We start from the raw sequence: 18,009 nt of genomic DNA on the forward strand, positions 1-18,009 counted from the left end.
GTAACAATAAAAGAGTACTTAGAATTCGCAGTAATGATCGCTGTGCTAATTCAGTGTAATCGCACTGATAACATTATAAAGCATAAGGCAATCTTTTCCACAAAGCTTTTGTATTTGTTTTGCTTTTTTATTTATAGGCTTATAAGCAGATCAAGCATCCGCATATATTTATTTTATTGATATTTACTTTGTTGATAAGGGCACAAGCATAAAACAATATTCGCTACAGAGGCTGAAACGTACTCGATTCGTTCTATAGTTCAAGGTATGGGTTGTTATTGGAAGAAACCCAGGGGTAATGTATGAATATTTTTCGTGGCCCAGTCACTTCTTTGACTTTGTCTTTTCCCACGCTAAACAACGCAACCAAATGTGAGAAAATTTGCATGGGTCAGGTAAATTTTGCCCGTACGTGACTCAGTCTGTAAGTGATCGTTAAGAACGTCTAACATGGGACTAGCGGCTTGCATATGCACCAAAGTGCTCCAGCTTGCAAGTATCTTTTCAAGATCACAATCGAAGTGACCCAACCCATTTAAACTTATTCAGCCTGATGAAACCTAATCAAGTCGTGTGTATTTCATTGATAGATTGCTACAGTGGCTGCGCTGATTGTGAAAAGACTGTCAGACAAACATTCGGAGAGGGTGTTTGTCCTTAACAAAAAACAGTCTAGGGAATGGACACTTCTCAACAACATTTCTTGGTCAAAAGAAAGCGACGATTTTAGCACTCTTACATTCGTGGGCTACACCTTTATATCAGCAGTTTTACTACTCACAAGGTAATTACTTAGTAACTGTGATTCATCACTACATGATTTTTGTTAAAAACTTGAGTTTTCTTTTAGATTTATCGATTCGACCTCGAACTATGGTACCTGCGAAGTAATTCTGTTGACCTGTGGAGTATTGTTCTTCACTATAGAAGGTAACATACGGCTTTCAATATAAGTTCTGAGTTTTCAACTTTATTTTTTAGGACTACTAATATTCTTTACCGTCGAACAACTGCCCGAAAATCTCCTGATTTATGCCTATGCCTTGGGATCACTTTCTTTTATCTGCGCAGCGTTATTTGCTCTGGACTTAATGTTCTTTAAAAATTTGCTTAAACTTAAGAACTCCACAGCGCAAACAGATCAATTGAAAGAAACAGTGGCCCTTAAAGTTTATAATTTATCCCAGGAGCCGAAGGCAAGCTGCTGCAGCAATAGTCCCCGAACACACATCGTTAATGAAACTAATAGGAACTATTTACGAACGGATTTATAGGCCCAATTTAAACAAATTCTTATACATATCTGCATCTTTCATTACCTTTATTGCCGTTATTTTTCGAATGTAGTGAAACAAAATATGCATTATAAGATCGTGCTGTTAAGACAACTAATTGGATTTTGTATGTTAATAAAGTTTTGGACATTAATCAACGCTAGAAGCGGCCTCAACTAATACACAAAATTGAATGTATTAAGAATGCTAACAGTGTAGACTATAATAATAAAAGGTTTTGGGCTCAGAACAGTAAAAATGATACCCTCGTCCTCCGTGCATCCCCCTTGGCTCTTCGAGCCATCCCGTAATGTCAGGGAATATCGCTGCTGCTTGTCGTCCCCTTGGAATCGCACATTCCGCCGGCCATGTTCTCGTTAGACCTCTCAGATGTTAGTCCTCCGGTGATTCCAGTTAAATTTAGTTTGTACTGCAAGCGGATTATCACATATGTCAGTTATAAAGTCGATTATCGAGGGGATCTTACTTTCATAGCTTATGACTAGCCACAAATAAATTATAGATTAATTAGTTGGATTAAGATAACCTTTTAAGGGGGATATTTATGGGATATTTAGCTCTATTGGACGTTCTTAATTTAATTCGGGGAATTTCAAGAATAGCAATATATATATCTACTATTTCGAGCAATGACTAATTTCATATAAATTGTTTGAGCTCGGGATGCAAAGGATATTTAGCTTTCCATTGATCAAATAGGTTTAAGCCAAATAAAAATGTTGACTAAATACAGGCTGAGTTCATGCGATAGCTCTTTTTTATAAAAGTTTTTGTGTTTAATATACAAAGTAGATTATATAAACTGTTATCAAAGCATAAAACCAAAGCAATTATCCTTGTATCCATCGAAATAAATGATAAGGTCTAAAATCATAGGTACCTGTAATAATGCATGCTTTAATATCACAGTAAATTATAAAACTCATACACATTCATTTTTTGTAGTTAACAATACGAAATGGCCGCATGGCTTGGCTTTGACTTATTTACCTTAGTTGCGCACTCAAAGCACTTCGATACTACTTTATTTATAACGTTCATAAGGTTTTTGGTTTCTCTGATGACATGATCGACCTTCACAAAAGTGGCAGCTTTACCAACCGTGTGGTCTTTGACTGTAAATTGAAGTGCTTGGACAAAAGTCGGCACTCTATCTAAAATGTTAAGGAGATCCTTTTTGTTGTCACTAGCGGGAACCTATAGATATCAAGGGTCAATACAAAAATAATTTTATAAAACATAGATACCAGGTTACCTGGTATGAAAAGTGGCGGAGGACTTTGTAAAGTCGATTGGCTTCCTCCGCAAAATATTCGGCTTGAGTAAACAAATCCTGAGTTGTTCTTAAAGAACCGTTTCCCTTGGTAAACTGATACATAAGGAAAGCCATCGCTGACATGTTCTTAGCTCTCTTTAATATGTCGTTGTCGTCCGACAAGTCTTCACTCCATTTTGATTGATATGTGTTTAGATCTCCATTGTTTTTGCCTTCGAGGCCAGAATACTCAACCATTTCTCCATCTTCTGTTGCAGGTACACCGGATTTTGTTAGTTTATCTGTGCTTTCACATTTCTAGGGGATTACCGATAAGAGTTACGAGCAGTACTTCAGAGGGATACCAAATAATAATGACCTACCTCAGTTTCAGCTTCTCTGTCGTTCTTAGTAGTATTAATTGATACAAGGATCTTCTTGGCGATCATAGAGATCTCGTTCGTCAGCCACTTCCACATGTCCGAGAAGGACTCGAAGTTCTCGTTGGCCGCACTGCTGTTGGAGTACTTCCACAGGATCTTGGCAGCTATAAAGACCTGCGGTCCGTAGATCCGCAGATTGATGGCCAGACACTTCGCCTGGACCTGCAGCCTTTCCGTGGGCGCTATGTGCTGGAGCAGCTTGCAGATGTCGAAGATGTGGTCACAGCAGTCGTGGAACTTTGTGGAGCGTTGGTTTAGATTGTCGATGTCGTAGTTCGTTGCCAGGACGTGGAACGATTTGACCAGCTTGGAGCAGATCTTCAGGGACTCGTTGAAGTCCTCGATTTGACTGGACACGGAGACCACGAGCTGCTTGCACAGCTCCTCCAGACTGCTTAGCATCCCCAGCTCGGGATCATCGCGACCCTGACCCTTCACCTGGACACCGGCACTCTCGTGCTGCTCCTTCATGATGTTGTTCAGGTATAGGTCGAACTCCATCTTGCAGCTGTCGCAGTAGGACAAAATGTTCTTTCGATGGTTGTGACTTATGTACGGGGAGTCTGTGAAGTCGTGGGCCTTCTCGAAGAGCTTCTCAAAGGCCACCGATAGCTCCTCGCGCAGATCGAGGCTCTCGGAGCTCATGTGCTTCCTGAAGTTGGTGTTGTTCACCATGCGTCCACCGCCCGCCGAGGAGGACAGATTCTTCTCTGACTTCCACATATCGTCGTCCAGGAAGTTAAAGTAAGCGTCGGAGTTGTTGTTCCCCTCGTTGTTGCTGTCGTAGTAGCTCATCTGGTACTTGTACCTCTTGATGAGGTTCACAATCCTTTTTATTGTCGTGTATATGCTCTCGTTCTCGTAATTCGGATTGCTGGCCTGCTTGTCGAAGGGCATGTGCTTGGCCGAATCAAAGATGCTGTCCTTCACCACAAAGTGTATGAGATCCATGGCCCTACGGATCTGGCAGAAGACCGTGTCCCGGTTCTCCTTCACGATCACACAGTCGCTGTGGATCAGGCTGTTCTTCGAGGACGTTAGTAGAATGGCAATGGACTTCTCCAGGATCTGGCGGGCCGAAAACATTTGTGCCCGCCGCCGTTCCTCCTTGAAGGAGTTCCGGTGGTGGCCAGTGAGGTAGGCCAATTCGATCATCTCCGTTCCAAAGACGGAGAAAGCGCGCACGAATTCGGTGAAGTTCATCACCGACTCCAGCTTTTCCAGGCTCTCGGAGGCTCGCTTCTTGGCGGTCAAGAGCTTCTTCACAACTATAATGTCCACTAAAAGTAGGATTCGGGTAACAGAGGATAGTAGCGACCTGGCTGCCAGGATAATGGCGCCGTAGTCCTTCAGAGGCTCAATGTGGTGTCGAAGCTCCATACCACCCAAAGGTGATATATCACAAAGGCGTTCAATAGATTTACCTGTAAGTTAGTTATTTATCAGAACTTTACCTCGGAGGTACTTTAAAAAAAGAAAGATTATATTATACCTGCATCTCTTGCTTCTTTTGCCGCCTCGTACATGTCTCCCTTGATGTCAATATTCTCCTCGGCAATTATCTCGCCAATCGTTATAAATCGCTCCACAGCGATGTTCAGTAGGTGTCCTATGTTCCCAAAAGTGGACATGATTTGCTCGTTATCCATATCACGAACTCGAAAGCGTTGATTCTGGAAGGAGACGGGAAAGCATATTGATCAAGTTTCAGGGTCAATCAATAATCACAGACGAATAAAGGCGAGGCAGCCAGTAAACTTGATGGAAACTACAAGACATTTTACAGCCGGTCAAAAACTTACGTTTACAGTTGATTGAGTGATTCCGTACATTTTGGACTCGTCAATTCTCAATAAAAAAATTGATTATATATACTTAAATATCCACAAAAGCGTATTTCAGGCATGTAACATTTTTATTTACTTCCTATTGATTTTTCTCAATACTAAGGCTAGCGAGTTGAATAGACATTGAAACTAAATCAAGTATTTGGCACTCAATAATACCGTCACTGATTAATGCGTCATAGTAAGAGGGTTTATAGGTTTAAGCTCAAATAAAAGTCGATTTTTCAGCCAGCGAAAGCTCCTTAGCTTAAAATTAGTGTGTTATATAGCTAGGTGTCTGTAAACAACGTGTTTACTTGTAGACAAATATATGTGTATGCCCCCAGATTTGTGTGATTCCGAATCACTCGAGCTTGTAACAAATTGTTCTGCGCAGGAAGTCTGCGCACGAAAACCATATAGTACTGTAAAATGCAACAGTTTCCCGTTACAAAGGCGTCTGAAATCGATTCAGGTGGAAGGATACGATATTAGTTGAGCTGCGACACGGGAAAACCATTGTGAAATACCTGGGTGTGTATACAAAAAAAATTCTATAAAGGATTTCACGGCTTTGAGCTAACTTTAAAATTGTAGCGAAAAATTCATGAGTATCATAAGAAACCTTTTAAATTAAAATTTTTATCTTTCCCAAATGTTATATTTATTTATAGTAGACGAAGTATAAAGAACAGCATTACTTTTTTAACCTATCCTATTGCCATCATAGAATTATAGTTTAAATGGAATTGGAACACCCTACCATTGGACTCAAAAAATAAATAGTTATACAACACTCCGATAGCCAAAAAGATTGGTAAAAAGAATGATGATGAAAAATAATATTTATTTCGAATCACTCTTAATATCCATTGATACTGATAGCATTTCTACGTCATATTCTATTTTACTTCTTCAAGATGATTAAAATAAAAGGCGCTCATATTTGAATTTTGGTGGGAATTCATGGGTCCCCACCTGGTAACACTCCGCTCTGCTACCATATGATTTTTGCCGAGTATTTTATTTCCAAATGTTGTTACCTAAACACGAGCACGTCAAATTCCTGCAGGCCGCAAACGAAAAATAGCCAAATAACCGGATTAACGTAATTATTTGAATGGTGTGATCTACTGACCAAGTAGATTCGAATCGAGGGAAGTCAAGTTCCGGTGAAGGAAGTAAAACACAAAGTCCTTGCAAGATGATGCGAAATTTCGGGATGTTATCAATAAGAAGGAGCAGCTGGATGGCCAACTGGTGCTCCAAAGAGCGGGCGTGGGCGTCCGCCATGAGGCTAAATGCATCCGCACCGGCAGCAGGCCACCAAAAGTTCTTAAATTGCCATGTAACCGATAACCTCCAGCAAAGTCGAAGTGTCCACGAGAGCGCCAACGCGGAAAGGGAGCCCGGCAACACCAAAGAGAACGCGAGGAAGCCAGAGGACCTGGACCGAGCTTATGAAGTCCTGCGCACCACTCTGCCCAAGTTGTTCGTGGAGCCCCTGGACTATTCCATTTACAGCCCAGGACTTATATTCCATAACAACATCACGGGCAAGCACACAGTGGGCCTGTATCACTACGTCAAACAGATTGCCATCCTGCGGACGGTGGGCCACCTAAAGTACGCCTACGTGAAGTTCGAAGTCCTCAAGATCACAAAGCACCAGGACGACTACACGGTCAGGATAAGGTGGCGAGTGCGGGGCATTTCCGGCCTGAAGGTCATGTTCCAGTTCTGGAAGTACAAGCTCTGGCAGCTAAAGGAAGTGCTGAAGGATCAAGAGGCCTGGTACGATGGCTACTCCGTCTGTTACCTGGGCGACGATGGTCTGATCATCAAACACGTTGTGGACAAGGTGATGCCAGACGAGAATCGGGAGGCGGTTGAGAACACTTCTGCGACGGCGCTACCTCCCGGTTCCTTGGCGGCGACCTCTTCTCAGAAGATCAATTGCCAATGAAGTCGTAGCTAGCTTTAAATGTTACTTATTTATTGTATTACTAAACGTAATAAACGGAAACTGTGAAAATGTTTAGTAACTGCATTGAAGCTTTGTACCATATTCGATTTCAAATCGTCACTGCTTGAAGGCATACACCGATCCCTTCTTGATATATTTGTATGGGCGCGAACGGCTCCGCTTGGCAAAGGCACTTATATAGGGCTTTTCCTTGTTGTACTCGACGGTGCTTTGCATGGAGCCCTCTGTTTCGAGGAATATATCAAAGCTGTAGATGGTGCGGAAGAGCTGGGCATAAAGAATGCGCTCATTGGCCTCCAACTGTTTGGGCTGCAGCGAGTTGGTCCAAAACTCCATCATCTAAAGAAAGTTGGTTAATAAAAAGTTCAAAGAGAACGGTGAATTAACGCCCACCTTGATGGCCGCATTGTTTTGGGAGGTATGACAGCCGTTCCAGTGCACATTTAGAATCCAAAGAGGCATCTCCAGTGGATAATTACTCGGTATTCTGATAAAACACTCCATTTTAGCGGAGCCCCTGACGATAACAGCGCGGTAAGAGTTGTATGTAATGCCCTTGTCGTCTGATGAAATATTCAACTTGTCTGAAAGTTGCGAATGAAATTCTTCATGTGTTATGGCAGTCCATTGGACAAGGCTACAGGACAGTCCAGCCGGATAAATGTTCTCCTTGAGGGTAAACAAATCAATGTCCTTGTAAGTCAGACCACGAATCTGCTGGCTTAAACGCAGCCATGAGTTCCAGCGCCTGGTAATGCGATCGATAATCTCCCTCGTGATCTTGTTCAAGTTTAATTCGTGATTGTACAGCATAGAATTGTTGACGGTTGGAATCGAGCACATGCTTTGCAGCCAACAGAAAGGTTTTCCAAAGTCTTTGGCCTTCAAAAAACGCACACATTCTTCAGCTGTTAAGTCCGAGTTACGGAGCTGAAACGTATCATTTTAGATAATTGTGCAACTGAGGAAATCTTAGATCTTACCTCGTATTGGATTCCAGGAATGGGTATTTCATTGCCCAAGTCGTTGGCATACAAATGGCGCAATAGGTGGTGGACGAAGTTTGTATCACTGTGAAAATATGACAAGTTATAAAAGGAATGTATCGCCTGGCTTATTAAAGACTTACCCCTGAGTGTTGGCATTGCTGGAGTAGTTAAGTTGGCCCCAGACAGTGGCACATTTAATCAGCTCAAAATAGCGAATCTGCAATATGAGCTGATTCGCTCCGGCGGCTCCAATCTATAGATATTTAGCTTGAAAAGGTTTTCAAACAAGTAATGGACGTCTACGTACCGTCATGCAAATGTGCAATGGGTGAGGAGCCAGTGCATCTTCCAAGCCATTCTCCACAGGCTTTTTCGGCGAAGCAGATTCCTTGTCATTCTGTCCGGGGTGCAAAGTGGCGTACTTCTTCTCCTTTAGCAGCTCCTGCATTTGGGCCTCACTCTCGTAGCCAACCACTTCGGCGGTGAAGGATTGGTCCTCGCTGACCCGTTGCAGGGATTGCAGGATAATAAACAAAATGTATAGGGGCTTTGGCAGATACTTGACCACGGCGCTAAGCTTCCACTCCACATCGAGGGAGAGTTGTAGGGCATCGTGCAGCGGCTTCGTGGCTCCCTGCAAGGTGCGCAGGGCAGGGGCGAAGGAGATGTACCTCTGGGCGTGGCTGAGATTGTCCTGGAGCAGTTCCTGCTTGGAGGTCAGCAGAGCGCTGTACTGCTTGTCGAGATCCTTTCGTAAACGCAGCTCGCAGTCCAGGCGATGAAGGTGCTGTTTGTGGCTAGACAATTCCTCCTTATCGTTGGCCATGCTGGGCAGCTTGCTGGCGTACTCCGTCTCCGAAAGGAGCTCCAGATTGGTGTCCCTGCTCTTGAACTTCTGACAACGCACGATCTCCTTCTTCAGGTGGCTCACTTCGTAGAGCAGATTCTGCAGCTGCAGCCGGCTGAGGTCCACCTTGCACTTCTCCAGGTGCAGTTTGTCCCGTCCAGCCTTGATCTTGTGCTTCACCTCGCGGTTGGCGTGCTTCAGCGCCACAAACATCAAGGTGGCTGCGGTGCGGGCCTCGTCGGCTGACTGCCCCTGTAAAATGCGGAATGAGCGGGGTCTTGAGCTGCTAACAGCACACTAACCTTGGTCTTCGCCTCCATTATTCCCTCGATGGCCTTTTGCAGTTGCTCGAACTGCGTATTTAATATTGTTTCCATTTTATTCGCAATTGTTTATCAGAAGCCGCAAAAATTAATAAAATGGTAGTGTGCCCAGACTGCTTAAACTGAAATTACCTAGCCGTAGATTTTAAAACTTTTTTGGTATGTTTTCCATGAGTTTCAGCTGCGGTCATACTTACAAGCGGCTTTGTAAATATAATTAAAAAACCAAATAATTCTTTAAATATTTGTTTTAGGCAATAATAAGACTCTTAATTTAATTAACACAATGCTGCGAATGCTCCAGAAACGAACCAGTCTTATAAAACTATTGGTACCCGGTCCCCGGCTTCATCAAACTATTGCGCAAACGGCGATAAAGGTGAACCATCATAGTGATTACATGTATTATAAATAAAATATTTATTAATACCCATATATACGGTGTAGGAAATCCCAGTGATAAAACCCATAAGTATTCCAAAGAGCGACAAAATCGTGGGAAGATGGTTCCTGGGAGTCAGCGGCATGGTCTTTGTGGCCGTTGGTTTAGGTGGGTAGTTTATCTTTTATCAAAATAGTGGATCCATACTAAAATATATCCTTTTCAGGCGGCGTAACACGATTGACAGAGTCCGGACTTTCCATGGTGACCTGGAAGCTGACGGGCGAACGGATGCCCAGGACCCAGGAGGAATGGGTGCAGGAATTCACACTGTATCAGCAGTATCCGGAGTACAAGCTGTGGGTATTCCTCAAGTCCCTACAAACCCAAAAAAAAAAGCTTCCTCTACACCCTTAGAAAGAACGTTAACATGACAGTGGAAGAGTTCAAATTCATATTCATGATGGAGTACATGCACAGGATGTGGGGACGTGCCATTGGCGGATTCTTTCTTCTGCCCGCCATTTACTTCTGGAGAAAGGGATATTTCTGTGCGAAGACCAAAAAGAGCGTACTCCTTTTGGGCACCTTGATCGGGCTGCAGGGTCTGATGGGTTGGTATATGGTCAAGTCCGGACTGGAGGACCGGTTCCAGGATCCCAACGATGTGCCGCGAGTCTCCCAGTACAGATTGGCCTCCCATCTGGCAGCTGCATTCATCCTGTACTCACTCTCCTTGTCGCGGGCCCTGTCCATGCTGATTCCGACGAACACGTTTGTGATCCAAGCCAAAAAAGCATTTAACATAAAGGGCCTGACACACCTCACAAAGGCAATGGTCCTGCTGACTGCCATTTCCGGAGCTTTTGTGGCCGGACTGGACGCAGGCCTGGTGTACAACTCTTTCCCGAAGATGGGTGACAGTTGGATTCCCGACGACATGTGGCAGTTTGAACCGATTCAAAAGAACATAACAGAGAATCCGACGACAGTGCAGTTTAATCACCGCATCCTGGGCATCAGCACAGTAACTCTGACCACAGCTCTGTGGCTGGTGACCAGGAGGATGAAGTTGCCCAAGCGGGCAAACTGGGCTATCAACGCTGTGGTGGCCATGGCCTGGACACAGGCGACGCTAGGAGTAACCACTTTGCTCAACTACGTGCCTGTGCCTTTGGCGACTGCCCATCAATCCGGATCGCTGATACTCCTGAGTTTCGCTTTATGGCTATCACATGAGGTTCGACTGTTGAAGTATCTGCCAAAGTAAAGGGGCAAATAAATAATCGTTTGTTGAAACTAATTGCTTGTTTATTTAAAACTAAAATAAATGCTCCGTCCTCTTTTTTCAAAACACTGCTTATCAAAATTTAAATACCTCGCCTCGGTAAAAACGTAACGATGAGTGGTGCAAAAGTAATAGCAACAACCTTTTATTCATTCCTATTCAATATTCATTTTCACACTGTTTTTATCCTCCTGCAACTCCTTGTATTCAACATTCTTTGCGTTTAAGCAGGCACCTACTCCCTTAGCGTTCTCCGAAGACTTGGTGGTCTGGTTTGAGTGGGAAACGTGATTGTACACCGCCAGAGCCTGGGCCACGAAGCCATTGACATCTCCAGGATTCGATGGCAAGATCATGGTGTTATTCGTCTTGGCCAGCTTCTTAAAAGCTCCAATGTATTGCTCGGCCAGCGTGAGGGAAGCAGCATTCTGTCCATCCTGAAAAATACACAAGGAAAGATAATCATTTTTAAAATTTAGTAACCAATAATTTTTTTTAGTTGATAACAAATATAATTCTTAGGACAACTAAGGTACGTCGCAATTTTGCGCTCATCGTATGGTGGAATACAAGCTGAGCACAGAGTTCGAATTGTTCGGCGCCTGCTGTTTGGTGAACACAGTCCAGAAGCGGAGCGTCTCGTCTGCGCCGCCAGTGACAATGGACTCGTTGTCCGGGCTCACAGACAGATGAAGGACGCGTTGGGTGTGCCCGGTCAGCCTGGCCACTTGCTTCAGCGAGGGATAACGCCACACAGTGACCTGTGGCTGCGCCAGTCCGTGTGTGGTTACTATTTCCAGAGAATCCCTTGCCCAGGCCAAGTTGCTGATCTGGGCGCCGGTGTCTATGCACTGCACCTGTTTGCCAGTAAGCACGTTCCAGAAGCGCAAGCATCGATCGGCAGACCCACCGCCACTGGCCAGGAGACCGGATTTATGCGGCGACCAGCCCAGCGCTTTCACCACAGCCGTGTGCTCGTTGAAGGCGTATACGGGCTCTGGCCAATCGTCCGCCCACACCAGCAGGCGGTTGTCGCTGCCCCCGCTGGCTAAGTAGCGATGGGTGGGCGACCACTGGAGACCGCACACCTCGAGTCTGTGTCCGCGCAGACAGCGGGTTATGTGCGTCGGTGGATTGCGAACATCACGCTGCAGAATGGTGCGGTCACGGGAGCCACTGGCCAATCTGTTGCCACGCCATGCCAGCGCAGTTACCCGCGCCGAATGCCCTTCCAGACGGTTGATCTCCTTCCGCCGCTCGATATCCCAGATGGTTATGTAGCCTAATTGGGTTCCAATAGCCACCTGACGGCCATCACCGTGCCAGCTAACTGCTGTGACCAGGTTGTCCTCTCGATTGAAGTCGCAAAGTCTTGTCACCTGTCCGCTGACGGCACTCCACAAGTAAACCGAACAGCCCAGGCCCACGGCCAAAGTGTTCTCCGATGACCAGTCAATGAGGTTCAGGTAGAAATCATCCTGCAAGTCCGGTGCATCGAGTATCTTGTACGGACGTCGCGGCAGTCGGCGCACCGGTCTCTTCGAGATGCTGAGCAGCCGTTGGCTGCTCTCACTAACGTTTGCAAATGGAGTACGCAGCGGTGGCGAACCATTACCATTGGCAAATCTGTAAAGTCGATTGTTCTCCCGCACCTTGAAGTCACCTGTCTGGGCATGAACCTGTTCGGCTTGCTTGCAGTTTTCCAGGGAAGAGATCTGATCGTCCAGAAACTCGTTGCGCAGCAGACACGTGTATGCGGAATTCTCACACAATTCGCTGGAGTCTACTGAAGCGAGAGCAAAGTTTCGAGCCCACTGATTGCCAGCCCGTGTGGGAATGCAGCGCAGATCGAGCTGCTCCTTCTTGCCGCCTGTGACTCCCCGAAGTAAACGATGTTCGTACTCCGGTTGAAACATTTCCGAATTCGAAAGTTTTGTTTTGTTGAGTGTGTGAGGCTTGTTAAGGTGTGCACTGATCACAAAGGATTTAAACGGCAATGCCTAGCTTTCTACTTGCCCGGATTTAAGAATGAAAAGTTTCCCTGGGGAATACTCACCAAATGGGACAGAGATTTGGCGATGGCCAGCAGACTACGGGCTCTGGCATCCGCCACAGCTATAATGGCAGCCGCCTCGCCACTGGCCTTGTTAATATGCTCCTGGCGCTCGGCCTCTGTGGAAGAAGGAATCTTGAGTACCGACTACATTTCGAAAGGGTGCGATGCCGCTTACCGGAAGCTAGGATTCTGGACTTCCGCTTGCCCTCGGCTATATTGATTTCTGCCTCGCGAACACCTTCTGATTCCAGGATAGCCGCTCGTTTCCGCCGCTCAGCCTCCACTTGCATTTGCATCGCCTCGTGGACCCTAGTGGGCAGCTAAATTTGGCATTATTTATAGGGTTCTCCATTGAGGAATCAACTTAACACCGCAACTCACTCTAATATCACGGATCTCGTAACGCAAACAGGCGATGCCCCACGCCTCACTGGCCTTGTTGATCGAGTCCACGATGCTGACGTTCAGGGACTCCCTCTCGCGGAAGACCTTGTCCATGGACATCTTGCCCAGCTCCGATCTCATCGTCGTCTGGGCCAGTTGTGTTATGGCGAACTCCGGGTCCTCCACGCCGTACGAAGCTTTATGGTGATATAACAGATATAAATAACGTGCAGATGCAGATATGATTTCGGAACCTACCTTTATATGGATCAATGATACGCAAGTAGAGCACTCCGTCGATGCTCAAGGTCACGTTGTCGGAGGTAATAGCGCTCTGCTTCGGCACATCAATGGCGATTTCCTTCAGGCTCTGCACATATTTGATTTTGTCCGCCACCGGAACCAGAATGTTCAGGCCGGGGTCCAGAATCCTATGAAACCGGCCCATGCGCTCGACAACCCAGGCCTTGGAAACGGAGTTACGGATTGGAGTAAGCCGGATTCGGATAATCTGATCTAGCAATAAAACCTACCTCTTGCTGAGGCACAAACATAACACACATGTTTATCGGGGTTGAGGCCTTTCCCCTCCGAGATTGTGACGGAATCCATGAGCCGGCGAGCAAGAAATCTTGCTACAAGTAGGAATATTTACGGGAAGTTATTATACATTGTGTTGTTTGACGATTTCGGCACAAACCTGGAACAAGCTGGGAACAATTCTTTTGTTTAAAAGAAATCTCGACATTTCGCAATATGTGTGCCGATTTACCGTAAAATACTAAGAAAAAAACATTATGATAATCCACAAACAGGGTGTTTCATATCACATGGAAATCGATTAATTTTTCGTATGGGGTATCTCAAATTTGTAAATTTTTAAATACTTTTTAAATCGAAAAATTTGATTTGATATATTTTCTGTGTTAAAAGAACTATTGCCGAAGAAAGTGACAGTAAGCAAAGAGCAAACATTTAGAATTTATTTGATTTCGTTCCCATTAATTTCGTTAATTTGGTTCGGTTAATCAAAATTGAGAATGTTTGGAGTACTTTTAACTACAGTTTGTAAACAATCGTATTATCGAGGTATTTTATTTGACTTAAAGCCTAGTACTCAGATCGGCTAAGAGTTTCACTATTCAAGAGACCGAAGTTTTTACTTGCTTATATTTTTTGTAAATTTTTGAATGTGACAATGTCAAAAAAAGTAGTATGAAAATGAGAAAAATATGGCTCGAATGCAAATTTGTTAACATTTTCAAATAAGCCATAAAAAATATAAGCAAAATTATTTTTGAAAATTCTTTTTGCAGTTAGTTTTGTTTGCAGAAACTTTAAGAATCAATATATTCGACTTTTTAAGATTACTGCAAAGCACTGGATGAAAACGTATTAAATTATACTAAATATATCACCGGTTTTGAGAGAAATAAAACAAATTCATATTTTACCACAAATAAGCCGACATGGCTCACCACAAGACTAAACCTCATGGGAGCACCACGTACACGTAGACTTTGCGTACACTAGCGACCCCAACTCGCCTTGTCACCTAACACTATGGACTTTATGGAGGCATTTCGGTGTCAATATTGACCGGGCCTGTTCAATAAGCATACGTCCCTTATCAATCATCTGGACACCGGGTTCCACAGAAACCACAGCTTTGTATGCCCGTGTAAGTTTGAGTTCAGCAGCCGCAGACAATATACCAATAATGTTGTAGGATGGTATATCTGTAAAAGAGGCGTGAGCAAAATATTACGTTACCTAATATATCAAATTATCATCGCCAAATTCACAAAGTAATAAAAGCTAAACAGTATTTTCTTTAACTCCCAAAGCATATACTATGCAAGGTTTAATAGGTTAAAATCTCTTAGCCCCTAACTAAGCTTAGTCTATTTTCCTCATTTGTTCGGCCCAAGTTATTAGGGATTTTAATAAATAAAAGCTTTGTTCTCTTCTCTGGTATTTAGTAATTTGTTAAGGCCTAGGTAAGTAGCCACTAAGAGATTAAAAATCTGCTGACGAAGTAAATAAATAAGTCTCCTAACTCCATTCAAGCCTCCCACGTATTCCCAATCTGCTCTTGACCGTCAGCGTCGTTTGAAATATAATGTGGTCAGAATTTATCGACTTTGGCAGTGGCGGACATTTGTTAATACTACCCAGTCAAAAAATACTAAAAAAAGGCATAATCAGGAAACAGGGAGTTTCATATTGCCTGGTAATCGATTAACTTTTCGTATGGGGTTTCTTAACTGGCTGAGTTTTAAAATACTTTTTAAATCGAGAAAATTTATTTGATTTGTTTTTTGCTGTTTAAGGAATTATTTCCGGGGGAAGTAACAGTAATTCGGAAGCAAACAATTAGTATTTATTCGATTTAATTCCCATTAACTTATTTTTAATGTCTAAATCCGGTTTGGTTAAACTTTTTGTTTATTCAGACCTATTTCGAAGTTAAAATGAAATCCTAATCAAAACAGAGAACATTTTGACCATTTCTTTCAAAAATCTTATTGAAAATGTTGCTGAACATACATCCGTTACCCTTTTTAGTTCATTAAGTGAAAACAAAAAGTAGATTATATTATAATCCTAACAGGAATTACCATAAATTATTTCAAATAATTTATTCCTGGGCTACTCCTTAAAGTAATTGTTTTACACTTGTTTAGACTTTTAAAAAGTTTTAAGACATGACGTCCATTTCTGAAATACAAACGCTGCCGCTACAACGTTTCTCACTTTTTCCCCAGCGTCATTATGAAATCCAAGACACTTTCCAGATATATTAAATTCGTGGTTAACTCAATTAACCGTCAAATGACTGAAGCAAAGGACACAGAACGGCCACCCAGCTCTTGTATAAATGAAAATTAAATCTAATAATTCGAGCATATGTTTGAGTGCGCGTATGTTTGCTCAAATCTTGACACCACTTTGGTCTGTTTGTAGGAGTATTTACCATTAGTTGCTAGAAATATGGTGCAAGTGACGCATTAAGAGCATAAAGGAAACCGCACTAACCGACTAAACGAACCAGACCAACAGTATCAACCACTAAGCCGTTAATAACGGGTGCGTTCCTGTGGGTCTTTTAGCTGTCGTTAGTTATCTGCATCATAAATTTACCATCACCCTGTTTAAGTCAGAGGATGTTTGGGCCAAATCGGGTATAAAACGAACCGCGTCGGAATAAAGAGCACAGTCTTCTTCAAAACCCTGCCGAGTATTGTTTTCCAAGTGCACCAGTCCATAGGTCAACGATTGGAAATATGAATCTTTACATTGTCCTTGTGGTGGTATCGGTGTTCCTAAGCTTCATCCATGCAGCGCCGAGTGTGGTATGTACAAATGAGTGTTTGAAGTGTTTTCGAAAATGTTTGGAAAAACCAACGTGAGCTACAAAACTGCAACTTATGACCTTTTAGGATTTTCCCAATGACGAATTGATGGATGGAAAATATTTATGTGAAGGTAACAAAGATTTAATGACCCATTGTGTATGTTTATGTCTAATGTCTAATTAAGTTTTAAAAATACCTTTAAATATTAGTAAACAAAAAGTATATACTATTATATTTCAGAGTTTGGCTTGTACATAAGCTATTAATTCCTAATTTCTTATTATTTTGACCAGATATTTCCGCGTTAAAACAATTTTGTAAGGGAAACGAAAGCTTACGACAAACCGGATTTTCAAACGACGACTTATCAACAACATCGCCATTATTTAACGAGTTTTACAAACTCTTCTTAAGAAATGTGAATCCTTATTTGTCCAAAAACAAAAATCTCGAAGCCTTACAAGAGAGGTTATCGCGAACAGTTTCAAAACGTGGTTTAGACAGCATTGGTGGAGGACACTTGATAAAGAGGACTGAAAGTAGACGGCTACTTAGCGACTAAGAACTCCTATAAATATTTGCCACACCATTGACTTTGACCAAATCGAGTACCGAAATGAAACTGAAATGTAAATAAAAAGCTTGGGCTTTATTTTATATGTGCATATAAAATGATGTAGCTACTAATTGTTAATAAATTATTGCATTTGTAAAAGAGTTTTATTTTCACCCTTGTATTTAGAAATCCCTGTTTTGAAGTCGCCACAGGAAAGTGTATTGTAAATAGTTTATATGCCATAGAAAACAATTTAACTAACGATTTTACTTACCCTTTATTACTAATTCACACTTCATCCTTTAAAAGCCGGTTTAAAGAAGTACGATGGACCTTTCATAGTTAGGTGAGTTACCCAGATACACTATCAAATAACAGATACACGTGAATTCTCATCGCCTAACAAACTTATCAAAAATTAAAGATTAAACGGCTGCTATCAGGTCTTATCCGAATGTTATCGGAAAAAGTTCTGTATATAACAGTATGTAAATATGCAGATAACAGGTCCACAAAAAATATATGGACGTAAAAGTTAAAGTGCCTATTTACCCAAAAAAACCGATGATACTCATTATAATGAATCCTTTAACACGTTTATCTTTATCCCACAGATTGATTTCCGCTGCAAATGGACAAACTGTCGTGTGCTACGAGTGCAGCCAGTCGGATTTCAAGGCAAAGTACACCGCAAAACCCTGCGGAGATCGGTTTTCGGCAGGAAAGATAGGGTCAGGCCACCACAGAGACATGGTGCCCTACCTGGTGAGGATGGATCCCATGTACAAGGACACTTGGAGCAGTAAGCTCAAAAGGAACTTCGATGAAATCGACAAGGCTTCCGCCAGCTTCAGTATTCTCAACCAACTGGTCTAGTGATATTCTCTCAAGCCATTTTAAATGCTCACGGATATGGATACCGATCGAAACGCGAATATACTCTTAAAATGCTTCATGTCAAGGGATTATAGAAAATAAACAATGTGCATCCTCATAACTAGTATGATTAAAACGCCCGT

The 18,009-nt window shown here is 42.9% G+C and overlaps 8 protein-coding genes across 10 annotated transcripts; 4 read left to right on the forward strand and 4 right to left on the reverse strand.

Annotated features, from left to right (window-relative positions):
• Nucleotides 1-50: 50 nt before the first annotated feature.
• Nucleotides 51-1,428, forward strand: LOC108010201 (uncharacterized). 2 transcript variants are annotated; one of them, XM_017075045.4, is made up of 4 exons: nt 436-492; nt 591-784; nt 851-930; nt 982-1,428. In XM_017075045.4, the coding sequence occupies exons 1-4, from the start codon at nt 451-453 to the stop codon at nt 1,272-1,274; spliced, it is 609 nt and encodes a 202-aa protein (XP_016930534.2). In that variant the 5' UTR covers nt 436-450; the 3' UTR covers nt 1,275-1,428. The 2 variants fall into 2 exon arrangements, 1 of the variants encoding a protein (XP_016930534.2); XR_011603705.1 differs by lacking the exons at nt 436-492; nt 851-930; nt 982-1,428 and adding an exon at nt 51-265 and having other exon boundaries at nt 591-722.
• alpha-Catr (alpha-catenin related) lies at nt 1,301-5,154 on the reverse strand. Its single transcript, XM_017075044.4, has 6 exons — nt 4,796-5,154; nt 4,486-4,666; nt 2,934-4,417; nt 2,551-2,868; nt 2,286-2,492; nt 1,301-1,704 (listed from the first exon to the last, which is right to left on the reverse strand). The coding sequence occupies exons 1-6, from the start codon at nt 4,823-4,825 to the stop codon at nt 1,588-1,590; spliced, it is 2,337 nt and encodes a 778-aa protein (XP_016930533.2). The 5' UTR covers nt 4,826-5,154; the 3' UTR covers nt 1,301-1,587.
• A 674-nt stretch (nt 5,155-5,828) lies between these two features.
• On the forward strand, nt 5,829-6,869 carry LOC108010212 (uncharacterized protein C6orf136 homolog). Its single transcript, XM_017075056.4, has one exon. It carries the CDS (start codon nt 6,024-6,026, stop codon nt 6,783-6,785), a length of 762 nt encoding a protein of 253 aa, XP_016930545.3. The 5' UTR covers nt 5,829-6,023; the 3' UTR covers nt 6,786-6,869.
• Nucleotides 6,799-9,099, reverse strand: thoc5 (THO complex 5). Its single transcript, XM_017075055.4, has 6 exons — nt 8,945-9,099; nt 8,103-8,894; nt 7,936-8,048; nt 7,790-7,877; nt 7,200-7,736; nt 6,799-7,145 (listed from the first exon to the last, which is right to left on the reverse strand). Exons 1-6 carry the CDS (start codon nt 9,017-9,019, stop codon nt 6,903-6,905), a joined length of 1,848 nt encoding a protein of 615 aa, XP_016930544.2. The 5' UTR covers nt 9,020-9,099; the 3' UTR covers nt 6,799-6,902.
• Nucleotides 9,100-9,134: 35 nt separating this feature from the next.
• On the forward strand, nt 9,135-10,701 carry LOC108010063 (heme A synthase COX15). Its single transcript, XM_017074876.4, has 4 exons — nt 9,135-9,344; nt 9,413-9,515; nt 9,574-9,706; nt 9,765-10,701. The coding sequence occupies exons 1-4, from the start codon at nt 9,252-9,254 to the stop codon at nt 10,615-10,617; spliced, it is 1,182 nt and encodes a 393-aa protein (XP_016930365.3). The 5' UTR covers nt 9,135-9,251; the 3' UTR covers nt 10,618-10,701.
• Nucleotides 10,702-10,749: 48 nt separating this feature from the next.
• Nucleotides 10,750-13,928, reverse strand: Stoml2 (stomatin like 2). Its single transcript, XM_017074877.4, has 7 exons — nt 13,776-13,928; nt 13,609-13,710; nt 13,334-13,541; nt 13,073-13,272; nt 12,867-13,011; nt 12,692-12,807; nt 10,750-11,072 (listed from the first exon to the last, which is right to left on the reverse strand). The coding sequence occupies exons 1-7, from the start codon at nt 13,821-13,823 to the stop codon at nt 10,791-10,793; spliced, it is 1,101 nt and encodes a 366-aa protein (XP_016930366.3). The 5' UTR covers nt 13,824-13,928; the 3' UTR covers nt 10,750-10,790.
• fzr2 (fizzy-related 2) lies at nt 11,034-12,670 on the reverse strand. The gene has a single exon (XM_017074875.4). It carries the CDS (start codon nt 12,549-12,551, stop codon nt 11,187-11,189), a length of 1,365 nt encoding a protein of 454 aa, XP_016930364.3. The 5' UTR covers nt 12,552-12,670; the 3' UTR covers nt 11,034-11,186.
• A 2,352-nt stretch (nt 13,929-16,280) lies between the features above and the next one.
• Orcokinin (orcokinin) lies at nt 16,281-18,002 on the forward strand. Of its 2 annotated transcripts, XM_017085709.4 has the most exons (4): nt 16,281-16,431; nt 16,519-16,564; nt 17,300-17,336; nt 17,605-18,002. In XM_017085709.4, the coding sequence occupies exons 1-4, from the start codon at nt 16,363-16,365 to the stop codon at nt 17,864-17,866; spliced, it is 414 nt and encodes a 137-aa protein (XP_016941198.3). In that variant the 5' UTR covers nt 16,281-16,362; the 3' UTR covers nt 17,867-18,002. The 2 variants fall into 2 exon arrangements, with proteins under 2 accessions (XP_016941198.3, XP_016941199.3); XM_017085710.4 differs by lacking the exons at nt 17,300-17,336; nt 17,605-18,002 and adding an exon at nt 16,728-17,151.
• Nucleotides 18,003-18,009: the final 7 nt, after the last annotated feature.

Source organism: Drosophila suzukii, chromosome 2R, assembly GCF_043229965.1.
Source record: "Drosophila suzukii chromosome 2R, CBGP_Dsuzu_IsoJpt1.0, whole genome shotgun sequence".
Lineage (NCBI taxonomy): Eukaryota > Metazoa > Arthropoda > Insecta > Diptera > Drosophilidae > Drosophila > Drosophila suzukii.